Source organism: Nannobrachium achirus (assembly GCF_963921795.1).
Source record: "Nannobrachium achirus genome assembly, chromosome: 17".
Lineage (NCBI taxonomy): Eukaryota > Metazoa > Chordata > Actinopteri > Myctophiformes > Myctophidae > Nannobrachium > Nannobrachium achirus.
The window spans coordinates 7501188-7515353 of NC_137824.1; the positions used below are offsets into that span (position 1 = coordinate 7501188).

General features: G+C 40.9%; 1 protein-coding gene across 1 annotated transcript in view; it reads left to right on the plus strand.

Moving 5' to 3' along the window:
* LOC308301835 (butyrophilin subfamily 1 member A1-like) overlaps positions 1–14166 on the plus strand; it is a 146256-nt gene that overhangs the window by 62120 nt on the left and 69970 nt on the right. The window contains exons 2-3 of the mRNA XM_080745962.1: positions 9618–9947; positions 11600–11869. Coding sequence (XP_080602088.1) covers positions 9618–9947; positions 11600–11869 — 600 coding nt within the window. The remainder of the gene's footprint in view (positions 1–9617; positions 9948–11599; positions 11870–14166) is intronic.

Below are 14166 nucleotides of genomic sequence, written 5' to 3' on the forward strand. Positions count from 1 at the left end.
CTTTTTTCACATGAACTTTGGACCAATACGGTCAGATTGATCAACCAGATTTTTTTTAAAGTGAAACATGATTTTTTAATAATTCAATTAATATTGCGGTTTTATGCAAATTATTCTTCTGCCTCTAAATCATACATGCAAAGTTACACGTTCATGGCATTTGGCAAAGATGTAGAGGGTTAGTCAAAGTATCACTGAAACCAATTTTATTCCAATCGGCCAAAGGGGGGCGCTATACGAAGCATCTGAAAATTCAAACTTCAAACGGGCATAAGTCATGACTCGTTTCGTTTGAAGACATGCAACTTGTTACACGCGTGCTTTGACTCAAGCGGAAGACATCTGTGTCGTTGTTAAGTAAGCTCCGCCATTCAATTATCCGCCATTTTGAGCAGTTTGTAAAACGCGTAAACCCGCTTTTATTCTGGAATTTTCGCGTCACGTGCACAAAACTTTTTTTACGTGAACTTTGGACCGATATCTAAAGATCTGTCAGATCGGATTTCTTTAACATTGAAACATGCTTTTTTAGATAATTCAAACAATATTGCATTTTTATGCAAATTATTCTTCTGCCTCTAAAACATACATGCAAAGTCACATTTTCATGACAAAATAGTGTAGAGGGTTAGTTCAAATATCACTGAAACCAATCTTACCCCAAATGGCCAAAGGGGGGCACTATATAATTTTGAGCAGTTTGTAAAACGCTTAAACCCGTTTTTATTCTAGGATTTTTTTGCAATTTGCATGCAATCTAAGGACCTTTATCTAACATGCCTATGAAGTGCACACAAAAAAATTATAAAATAATAATAATAAATATAGCTGCAAGCAGCGATAAAGTGGCCAAAGCCAAAAACACCTCAAATCATGAACACAGCCTGGGATGTGCGTGAAATCTTGCAAGCACATTCCCAATAGGTCAAGGAACAGATACCAACCTTCTCACATTGGCCTGTTATAGCGCCACCAGCGGGTCAACTTTTGCACAACACATTTTTGGAACAAAATGGACCAATCTTTGACGTCAGTAACGTCAAAGAGAGCACTGCCTGCGATCCTGACATTTTGTGCTTTTATAGCCATTGTTTTCCGGCTTGAAGCGAGCCCACAATTGTTTCGAAGGAACAATATTTTTCTAGTTGTGGGCTCGCCTATAAGGCGAGCACACTTTAGATATTGTCATTATTTCTATACTATACTATATCAAGTTCTCCTCAAAACTTCGGTTCCTTTCTACTCCTACATACTTAGTGAGAAAATGAAAATAAAAACATCAATGTGTTCAGCTTACAGTGGCGAAGTGTGCTATTATTTTTTACAGCAATCGGCCAAATGGTGGCGCTGTAGGAAGCCTTCGAAAGTGCGAACTTTGAACAGGTACAGCTCATGCTGTGTTTGAGGTCCAGCCATGAAACCTGTATACACTTATGCGTCTCCTCATGCCGAACAACTTTTACCCTCTAACTTTTGACCTCTGACCTTTAGGTCTCCCACAATTTGGAATTATATGAAAAACAGTAAAAATCTATCTCCTCCTGGGATTTTCGCGTCAAGTGCACAAAACCTTTTTCACATGAACTTTGGACCAATACGGTCAGATTGATCAACCAGATTTTTTTTAAAGTGAAATATAATTTTTTAATAATTCAATCAATATTGCAGTTTTATGCAAATTATTCTTCGGCCTCTAAATCATACATGCAAAGTTACATGTTCATGGCAATTGGCAAAGATGTGGAGGGTTAGTCAAAGTATCACTGAAACCAATTTTATTCCAATCGGCCAAAGGGGGGCGCTATACGAAGCGTTTGAATATTCAAACTTCAAACGGGCATAAGTCATGACTCGTTTCGTTTGAAGACATGCAACTTGTTACACGCGTGCTTTGACTCAAGCGGAAGACATCTGTGTCGTTGTTAAGTAAGCTCCGCCCTTCAATTTTTCGCCATTTTGAGCAGTTCGTAAAACGCGTAAACCCGCTTTTATTCTGGAACTTTCGCTCCATGTGCACAAAACTTTTTTTACGTGAACTTCGGACCGATATCTAAAGATCTGTCAGATCGGATTTCTTTAAAATTGAAACATGCTTTTTTAAATAAATTCAATGAATATTGCAGTTTTATGCAAATTATTCTTCTGCCTCTAAATCATACATGCAAAGTAACATGTTCATGGCATTTGGCAAAGATGTAGAGTGTTAGTCCAAATATCACTAAAACCAATCTTACCCCAATTGGCCAAAGGGGGGCGCTATATCATTTTGAGCAGTTTGTGAAACGCTTAAACCCGTTAGGATTTTTTTTCGCAATTTGCATGAAACATTCTACACACAATCTAAGGACCTTTATCTAATATGCCTATGAAGTGCACACTCACAAAAAATATAATAATAATGATAAATATAGCTGCAAGCAGCGATAAAGTGGCCAAGGCCAAAAACACCTCAAATCAGGAACACAGCCTGCAATGTGCGTGAAATCTTGCAAGCACATTCCCAATAGGTTAAGGAACAGATACCACCCTTCTCACATTGGCCTGTTATAGCGCCACCAGCGGGTCAACTTTTGCACAACACATTTTTGGAACAAAATGGACCAATCTTTGACGTCAGTAACGTCAATGAGAGCACTGCCTGCGATCTTGACATTTTGTACTTTTATAGCCATTGTTTTCCGGCTTGAAGCGAGCCCACAATTGTTTCGAAGGAACAATATTTTCTAGTTTTCATTACTCCACATAACAAATAAAGCGATACACACACATAGGCTACACACATGCACACTAGAGGTCTTCACGGGTCCAATTTTAACTACCCGAACCCAAAATGACCCAGGGAAAATGGAGCCGGACCCATTTGGCCCCGTCTATAATTTGGAATTTCAGAACCGTTACCCGTCTCGCCCCGAAACGTGACGGACCCGGTCTGACGGCCCCGTACTATTAATAGACATTACTAAGCCATAACAGCACTTTAATCACCTTGTGTGTGTTTAGTTAAAAGAGCAAGTGTTTTGTCTCAAAGTCAACTAGTATAAGATTATAAATAACAATGTACTTACATGATATTATATAGGTGGATGCAGATTTCATCTTGACAAATTGACTCACTGAAACAGAATGACAGCTACTGTATGTGGTTTGACATAGATCCTTCTGCTGCTTCTCGGCTGAAGAGCCTAATTCCTCTTTAAGATGCTCAGCCCCCCCCCCACACACACACACACACGCACGCACGCACATACACACACACACACGCACACACGCACGCACGCACGCACACACACACACACACACACACACACACACACACACACACACACACACACATTATGCACACACACACACACGCACGCACGCACGCACTCACGCACGCACGCACGCACGCACGCACGCACAGAGTACACAAAGTGAACACAGAACATAGCAGAAGTGAAATGGATCTATAACACATGAAACTGTATGCACACACTCTAAACCACTCTAGCTGTAAATGTCTGTTGACAATAATTGATGTTTTAAACAATGGTTCCGTGACAGTATAGCATTAATATTCACTATTCAAATTGAGTGTGAGTGGACCGGCGGTGGTCAATGTACAGTACATCACTGGAAATCTAGTATTATAAATGTGTGTATGTCATGTGCACAACCTGGCTGAATGTGTGTATGTGTGTGTGCGCGCGCGCGTGTGCGCATGCGTGTGTGTGTGAGAGAGTGTATTCATGCTTTCATGGCCATTTGACCCTCGGCAGTTAATGATATCGACAAGTCCAAACAGTCTGTTCAGATTTATCCACAGGAGGTGCACCGATGCACTTTTCAAGTTATTGCCAAGACAACATGATCACATCAGGGGCCACAGGCACACTGTTGTTACAAACCACACTTAACGGTAACTTACACTGTTCAGGGGTCTGCCATGTGAATAGTAACATACAGCAACTACACTAGTGTCTAACACTTCAAATGGCCATAACATTTTTTTTTTATATAATTGAAATGGTCTCCATGTGCTTCATGTATAAGTAAAAACCTTCAATTGAGCTTGGAGCGCAAAAGGCATAACTGCATTGAACCTTCTTGGAGCGCAAAGGGCGTAAGTGCAAGTGCATTATGCCCATAGATTATGGCCCGCCAGTGACCACTGGCTGCACCTTCCTCTTCTCATTATAGTATTAATGTACTCTACCATACAGATTGAACAAAATTCAAATGTCTTTAACATACAGACAGCTAGCCAGCTATAGATTGTACATTAATATAATTTGGCCACAAGAGAGCTGTGTAACTGTAAATAGACATCACAACCTCATTTTATGAAATCCAATATTTTACAGTGTTACATTAAACATGCAGCATGTTCATTCAAGAGACTTGAATCACCCCAGAACCCCCCAAAATAAAGCTGTAATCCCACATCTTACAGTATGTTGTTAGACTAAACAACTTAAACCTTATACTTAGTTGACCGTATTCCCAAGGGCTCTATTTGGCCCTCTCCTCTGTACACCAAATAACCGAAAATGGACAATCTATAAGCTCACAACATGCAGGCTAACGCTATGACACGTTGCAACACATTGTGATCTTTTTATTTATGTTTGTATGAATTGTGAACAATAGGCAAGTAAGATAATGAATCCACTATCCATTGGCCAATCATACGGTTCACTGCAGCTCAACAGTGAGTGTGAGGGGTGGTCAGGAGACGTCTGTCTATGAACTCTGCATTTAAAGGCTTGAAGGCCATTGTCTGTGATGGAATCAACCACATGCTCTGGTAGGCTTCTCCACACCAGGACAGCAGTGTGGAGAAAGGCAAAAATGCGCTTATGTTTCCCCTTTCACGAGTTTAATTAATTTCAATGCACAATGCAAATCTGATTTACTCAGTAAAACACAAATTCAATCAGATGTTGTCATCATCTTATAATAAGTAACAACAAAAAATGTAACAAGTTTTATTTAAAAAAATAGCTAGATCATACTCTAAAAGTAATATTAAAATATGGCATGAATATAAGGTGCTGGGAGTGAAAATTATGAATAATGTAGGGGTGCCTTGGATGAAAAATATATGTATAGGGGTACCCTGAGCCAAAAAAAGTTAGGAACCCCTGGTCTATTGTGATGCCCAGGATGACAAGCTCATTTGTGGTGGTCAGCCGGTGCCAATCAAGCGCAGCTTCGCTGGCGCAACTTCGCTGGCATTTCACCTACCCTGACTCTCATTCCTGGATACGCCACTGGGCATATGTCTAAGTGGTTGTGATTGATCAATTCCAGTCTTAGTGACCATGCCCCAAACTCCATTACTCATTTCCATATACTAGTGGGAGCCAGGGACATAGTTCTGCCGATTTAAAATGACTCCAATACGGAAGTAAAACTTCCTATGATTGGCTGCTAGTTGCGTTGTTTTCCCCACCGGCCGATCGCAAAAAGAATTGTTCTCCATTGGATCCCATTCATTTTCCCCTTAATTAACATTTTCATGAATACTTTATGGTTCCTATCGCTAGTTAAAAATTGCCTTTCAATCACCATCATATGCGTTTTGTCGAAATTTGGTCAAATTTATTTTAAAATAAATGATAAATTAAGTATTGCAATCCAAATAAAGTGATACACACACATAGGCTACACACATGCACACTAGAGGTCTTCACGGGTCCAATTTTAACTACCCGAACCCAAAAGGACCCAGGGAAAATGGAGCCGGACCCATTTGGCCCCGTCTATAATTTGGAATTTCAGAACCGTTACCCGTCTCGCCCCGAAACGTGACGGACCCGGTCTGACGGCCCCGTACTGTTAATAGACAAATTAGATCCGATACCCACGCAGAACGAGAGGTCCGAGACCCGAACCTGTGGCCCCGAAATTACGGAATGTCAACGTTATTATTAAGAGTTGTATGAGACTTCTTTCTTACCTAAATGTCGCCTTGGTTGCAGCTGCTGCTGCTGCTGTCAGCGGCGCTGCGTCTCGTCACAACATGATCTTTTCCCAGACCAGTAAGTCAATCAATGCGGACAGTTTGTAAATACAAATAAATCCATGTTTTCTTTAATCCTCGTTCCCCGTTACCCGGCTCGGGCGGGTCGGACCCCGGGTAATTTCGGATCTCGGGCAGGTCCGAAGACCTCTAATGCACACACACACCCCACTTCTGTCTCCACTTTAGACCCTTCCAATGAGCCAATGAGGATACACAGTAGGATTATGCACGGGCCAGTCCGGAGGTGAGTTCACGGTGTGGTCAGGTGGACCGGAGGTGGAATTTTTGCGCGCGCACGAGGGCCTCTTTATTTCCCCTTGCCCAGGGGCATCATATCATATAAATCCGGGCCTGACAATAGGATCCATTAAAAAGCTAAAAGTAGGCCAACAGAAATTGATTTGATGTCTGAAGCAATAAAATATGAATTTAATAATAACCACGATTTACTATACATAAAGCGACAGGAGAAGAGTAATATTCCCACTCTCCCAGGTGAAGGGTGATCACCTCAACTTTTAGGTGATAAGCTATCATCTAAAAATGTGATAACAAGTAGGTGCCATCACGGACTCACAGTGAAGTGCCTCTGTGCCTCTGAAATCAGTGGGCACACTGGTTGGTCATGCAAGATCGACCAATCAGTGAACAGGGTGATGGGGAGATGTCTAAAGGTAAAAACCCCAGACTGTATGATAGGGCCTTTGTGTGTGTGTGTGTGTGTGTGTGTGTGTGTGTGTGTGTGTGTGTGTGTGTGTGTGTGTGTGTGTGTGTGTGTGTGTCAGAATCAAAGTGGCATGATGGAGAGCCAGATCTAGATCTCACAGTATCACACCTTTCAACAACAATCAAATACTAAATTTTCGATTTGCATATCAAATAGCCAAGCAACTATGGCCGTGACTGCATAATGGCCGTTACTGCATATTAGTGGGGTGTGTGCGGGTGTGTGGGGGCCAGTTAGGCAGGAGAAATAGTCCAAAACAAGGAGACTCCTGCAAAATCCAGGTTAGCAGGGTAGCTGGACTACCAGGTTAGCAGGTAGGCCTACACATGGTTTAAACTAAGATTTAATTTAACCAATGACCTTACGGGGGTAGGCTACATTGTTTATTCTCTTAAAGTTTGTTAAATCACTCAGAAATGCATTCTAGTGAGCCGAGCGCAATGAAACAGCAGCGAAACAGTGACCTCTACGGTCACACAATGTAATAGGTAATTATAACGTTTAATAAGTAGCACTTTGAAAACTTGCCCTGAAACGACCGTCATGGATCGACCTTCAACTGGAGTGGAGCAGTTTAGCCAATGTGCCACGTACGTTCGTCTACACAAACGTTTAGATTTCAAAGAAAGAGCTTACTGAAGTTGCACGGATGTCACAATATGGTACGCTTTAGCAGAATTACCCGTTTCCCCCGTATTCTTTAATAACAAGCATTTTAATTCGATCAGCGGCCATTTTTCAACTACGTGACCCTATTGGTTGGAATGTGTATTGCACTCTCTCTGACAAACATTGGATTAAATGCTTTTTATTAAACAATACGGGAGGTACGGGTAATTCTACTTAAGCGTACCATATGTTGACATCTGTGAGCCTTCAGTAAGCACTTTATAATTGAAATGTGAACGTTTGTGTAGACGTACGTGGAAAATTGGCTATTTGCTCAACGCCGGGTTGAATCTCCTCCCGCTATTTTGAAAACGAAATTATCCCATTCCCAGGCAGTAAACACGTCTCAAAACCACACACTCCGCATATGGGTGCGACCCACCAAGGAGCAGGGAATAGGCTATGGCGTTTCACTCGGTCTCACATTTTCCTTACCAAGTCACTGTCAGTATTTATTTAAACATTTTCCTGCTGATCTGGGCCAGCTGTTACAACACATCTGTGACAGGTAACGTTCAGTGGTGCTTTGGGATTTTTCACGCTCGTGCACGCGGAAAACCAATAGTTTTCTAGTCTTAATTACATTTGCATTGTTACTTAAGATTTTATTTTCTACTTTCTTTTGATTAATTTAGAAAATACAGCGCTGCTGGCTAGAGAAACAATTTGCCTTGAACGAATTCTCAAAAACTCAATACCACAGTAATTGAGCCATGTATGAGGACACACACACATCGACACATATGCGCATGCAGTCACAGCTGGAAACCTAGGTGTTAAAGTAGGCTATATCCATATCAATAGAGGGGGCTTGAGGACGCTCACACATTCACCACAAGAAACCTGTTATGCAAGGTAGCATACTGGGGCCTCTGCATGTTGTTCCTAATATATGTAAACGACATGGCATTTGCAACTGCAACTGTTCCTGAAAAAATGTAATTTATTTAGACAAGTGGTGGAAAAAGTAGGCCTACTTCAATGTTTACTTAAGTAGCCTACTTGTTTTATCAAAGTATAGCCTATCAATTATGCAATGTAGAAATACTCTGTTAAGTACAAAAAGTACAAAAGTATTGTGAATCAAAATGTAGCTACTTGTGGCTTTATAAAGTACCAAAAGTAGAAAGTACTCAATATGCAGTAGGCTATTTTCAATTGGGCGAAATGTACAGTATTTTTTAAATCAAAACTGTTAACTGACCTTTAGGATGAGGAAGAATTATAACCAGGGCTGAACCGGGGTATTGCACTGCCACCTATTGGCCAAAGTTAGTATTGTTGGGTTCATTTGGTTCCATTTGTATACTGTCAGAGTAACTTTTAAGGGTCAATTTAGACCCCCCCCCCCCCCCCCCCCCCGGGCCCCTTATGGTCAATCATAAAACATTGACAGGTTTTGTGTGAACCATTCTCATTTGTAAATTGTTAAACCAAATTACATTAATACCTTGATCAGTAAAACTGTTATTGAACAGAAAGCAATGTTTAAGCCGGTGTTTGGATGTCAGTTGGAGCGTGATAATCAGAGCTGATGAGGAGTCTGCAAATTGCTCCCAAACTGTGCAGCGGTTTTGGGCTTTACGTAATGTCACAGCTGTGCCTGCTGATATATGTTTCGCACACCCATTTCTTGCCATTATGCTGCTCTATTTTGAACATAATTGGCATGGGAACTGGACTTTTCATGTCAATTGTTAAAAGCAAAATGCTGTAGTCAGGGTAGGGGGTACTCGCCTTCAGAAATCAGTAGAAGGGGGTACTGCAGACAAAAAAGTTTGAGTCCCACTGCCCTAGATTATTGGCCTAAATGTGGTTATCAATTAGATAGAAAACTGAAACTTTAGAAAATGTGTAAACAGTGTGCAGCATGTTCATACCAGCAGTAGGCCTACACAGTAAACAGTGCAATATCGAATTCAGTAGATACCGTCAGTAGACAATGACAATAAACAGCACTCACAGAATAGAGCTAATGATATCAATACATTCAAAAGCAGCTTAAACTCCATCACATGAGGGTGTCCCTTGCCAAAAAGTACAGATCTACAAGCTAACAAAGGTCTGCAATATAGCTAGTAGGTCTGTTCTTTGAGGCAACCAACGCTGTCATACTATAAATTAGGCTGCAATGAACTGTATAATAAAATAAATACATTTAAACATTTAAGATTGTCTTGTCTCTACACTTAAGTAATTTTGTTTGAATTTTAGGCGAAGAACAGCTGATCTCTCAGACCGTGCTGGCCAAAGTGGGCGATGTTGTGGTCCTTCCATGTCTCGTTACATCTAACAACTTGGAGAGTGTGGAGTGGACGAGAGCTGACCTGAAGCCACCGTATGTGCTCGTTCTCCAAAATGGACGTTTAGTGTTTGACCAGAGCAACCCATTGTACAAGCTGAGGACTGCCCTGTTCCACGAAGAGGTTTCTCATGGTAACATCTCACTGAAGCTGTCCAGGGTGCAACTCTCAGATGAAGGGAAGTTCAAGTGTTGGGTTCCAAAGCTGAGAGGAAGCGTCGGATTGATCCAGCTCCTAGTTGGTAAGATTTAGTGGTCAAAACATGGATTAAACATAGCTGTCTTTTACCCTAACCGCCAACCTGGCATGTAGCAGTGACATCATTATGTGAAACTCTCTACCAATGGAGATTCGTCATGCTACAATACTGGACTCTATTAAGGCTGCCTTGAAAAGACCTACATTCTCTCAGGCTTGTGGCAATTAGTTGTTTTGTTTGTTAAGATAGATACAGTATATCTTTATGTAAAGTGTCCTTGGGGTTCATGAAAGGCACGATTTAAATTCAAGTTATTATTATTATTATTATTATTATTACCCTTATTATTAGATTAATATATGTCTGCTAATTTTCTAAACACGCCATGGCCTCTCTAGCCTCGCGTTGTCAGACTCTATTTTGCACCGGAGGATTCGTGTCGGGTTGTACTGTTTCCCGGTTTTACGGTTTGATTCGGTTTTATGAAATCTAGATGGTCTCGTCAGCCAAACCATGTCACGTGGCATGTGCGTTGGGGGCACGGTCAAATGATTTCTGTAAAGGTTGGGTCATATGCCATAGGTTGGGTCATATCGGCCACCATCGGCCAAAAATCGGTGATCGCACTAGAAAATTAAATAATATATGAGAACAACTCCGCTGCGCCACATCTCCGCTCCGCTCCCCTCTGGAGTGGGGACTGCCATAAGATCTACAAGTTCACAACGCATCGCGCCATCAACGGTTTGTAAGCTTGTAGATATGCTATTTTTGAAGCACAGCCCTGTCCTACGTCAAAGTATCCAATCAGCTGTTTAGTCAGTTTCGGGTTACGTGACTGCCTGCTACTGTCAAAAAAGACACAAGACAAGATGACACAAGTCTTTCTGCTGCCATGCACACTTGTCTCACTGACCAAAACTCGTTTATACGGCAAAGAATTGTAAAACATCACTCCATTGGATATTATTTTCAGACAAGCTTGGGAGTATATGAAGTGAAGTGAAGGAGAGCAGCAGCCTACCGCAGTTTGCACCAATCATGGCAACGATGTGGCAAAACACAAGTTTCCTTTCTAATTGAAGTCTTTTTCATGATCAAAATAATGTCGGGATAATGCAGGATTAATTGATCGCACAGTACAATCATGGTACATGAAATGAAAGTAAACTTAATTTAGAATTTAAAAGTGAAGACCACATTGGAACTAGAACACTAGCTTATGAATGGGTAGTCTCTCCTGAATGGCTGAAATTGGCAACTAACATGAAATTGTTACTGCTTGGTTAAAAACCTGGAGAGAAAGCAGTAGAGCATGGGGCAGTTATCCATTCCTAAACCTGCCATTCCTACCCACTGCCATTCCTATTGAGGTTAGGGTTAGGGTATGGTTTAGGTGGTCACTGCCTCCGTATACTTTACATGGGGGTATGTATGTTGGGGTTGTTGGGGTGTGGGGTATGGAGGTGCAGCTTTTTTTTGTCACACTCAGTTCATACTACAGGGAGGAGATGGGAAACATAATTCTGAACAAGTATGAGACGTTTGACGGACAGGAACCCCTGGCCTGTGCACATCTCAGATAGGTGTACAATACAGATATAGTAGATAGAGAAGGGGATGATTGATTGATTGATTGATTGATTGATTGATTGATTGATTGATTGATTGATTATGTTTATTTGTTGTTGCAGGGGCTGTGTCTCAGCCAAAGATCTCTTTAATTGGACCAAACAACGTATCTTGTGATTCTGGGTGCTGGTTTCCAGAACCTGAGGTGTCTTGGCTGGACAGTGAGGGAAACCACATCAATGATCAATCCCCAATGACAGTCAAACACAACTCAACACATTCTCCACACTGTTACTTTGTCCAGAGGACCGTGGCAGTGAGGCGAGGAAGGAACGTGACCTGCAGAGTTCACCTACCACACATCAACTACAACACCACTGTTGAGACCCCGGGTAAGTAACATTTCCATCACTCTTTAACACCTCTGTAAAACTGTACAAAACTGCTCTGTCATGCTGTAAGACTGTGTTCAGTCAGTGTAACATTCTGTAAATACAGCTTGAAAGATTAACATTGTGCTCCATGAATAATTCATTCCTTTTCTCAGAATAATGTATTATTGTGGGCTCGCCTATAGGGCGAGCACACTTTAGATATTGTCATTATTGTGGGCTCGCCTGTAAGGCGAGCACACTTTAGATGTTGTCATTATTTATATACTATACCAAGTTCTCCTCAAAACTTTGGTTCCTTTCTACTCCTACATACTTAGTGAGAAAATGAAAATAAAAACATCAATGTGTTCAGTTTACAGTGGCGAAGTGTGCTATTATTTTTTATAGCAATCGGCCAAATGGTGGCGCTGTAGGAAGCCTTCGAAAGTGCGATCTTTGAACAGGTATAGCTCATGCTGTGTTATACATACAGCCATGAAACCTGTATACACTTATGCGTCTCCTCATGCCGAACAACTTTTACCCTCTAACTTTTGACCTCTGACCTTTAGGTCTCCCACAATTCGGAATTATATGAAAAACAGTAAAAATCTATCTCCTCCTGGGATTTTCGCGTCAAGTGCACAAAACTTTTTTCACTTGAACTTTGGACCAATACGGTCAGATTGATCCACCAGATTTTTTTTAAAGTGAAATATAATTTTTTAATAATTCAATCAATATTGCGGTTTTATGCAAATTATTCTTCGGCCTCTAAATCATACATGCAAAGTTACACGTTCATGGCATTTGGCAAAGATGTGGAGGGTTAGTCAAAGTATCACTGAAACCAATTTTATTCCAATCGGCCAAAGGGGGGTGCTATACGAAGCGTCTGAAAATTCAAACTTCAAACGGGTATAAGTCATGACTCGTTTCGTTTGAAGACATGCAACTTGTTACACGCGTGCTTTGACTCAAGCGGAAGACATCTGTGTCATTGTTAAGTAAGCTCCGCCCTTCGATTTTCCGCCATTTTGAGCAGTTTGTAAAACGCGTAAACCCGCTTTTATTCTGGAATTTTCGTGTCACGTGCACAAAACTTTTTTTACGTGAACTTTGGACCGATATCTAAAGATCTGTCAGATCGGATTTCTTTAACATTGAAACATGCTTTTTTAAATAATTCAAACAATATTGCATTTTTATGCAAATTATTCTTCTGCCTCTAAAACATACATGCAAAGTCACATTTTCATGACAAAATAGTGTAGAGGGTTAGTTCAAATATCACTGAAACCAATCTTACCCCAAATGGCCAAAGGGGGGCGCTATATAATTTTGAGCAGTTTGTAAAACGCTTAAACCCGTTTTTATTCTAGGATATTTTTTGCAATTTGCATGAAACATTCTACACGCAATCTAAGGACCTTTATCTAACATGCCTATGAAGTGCACACAAAAAAATTATAAAATAATAATAATAAATATAGCTGCAAGCAGCGATAAAGTGTCCAAAGCCAAAAACACCTCAAATCATGAACACAGCCTGGGATGTGCGTGAAATCTTGCAAGCACATTCCCAATAGGTCAAGGAACAGATACCAACCTTCTCACATTGGCCTGTTATAGCGCCACCAGCGGGTCAACTTTTGCATAACACATTTTTGGAACAAAATGGACCAATCTTTGACGTCAGTAACGTCAAAGAGAGCACTGCCTGCGATCTTGACATTTTGTGCTTTTATAGCCATTGTTTTCCGGCTTGAAGCGAGCCCACAATTGTTTCGAAGGAACAATATTTTTCTAGTTGTGGGCTCGCCTATAAGGCGAGCACACTTTAGATATTGTCATTATTTATCTATCAGGCAGGCAATCAGTAGACGGGATCTTCGGTTCCTTTCTACTCCTACATACTTAGTGAGAAAATGAAAATAAAAACATCAATGTGTTCAGTTTACAGTGGCGAAGTGTGCTATTATTTTTTATAGCAATCGGCCAAATGGTGGCGCTGTAGGAAGCCTTCGAAAGTGCGATCTTTGAACAGGTATAGCTCATGCTGTGTTATACATACAGCCATGAAACCTGTATACACTTATGCGTCTCCTCATGCCGAACAACTTTTACCCTCTAACTTTTGACCTCTGACCTTTAGGTCTCCCACAATTCGGAATTATATGAAAAACAGTAAAAATCTATCTCCTCCTGGGTTTTTTTCGATACGCGCACAAAACTTTTTTCACATGAACTTTGGACCAATACGGTCAAACTAATCTCGGCGGATTTCTTTTAAAGTGAAATATAATTTTTTAATA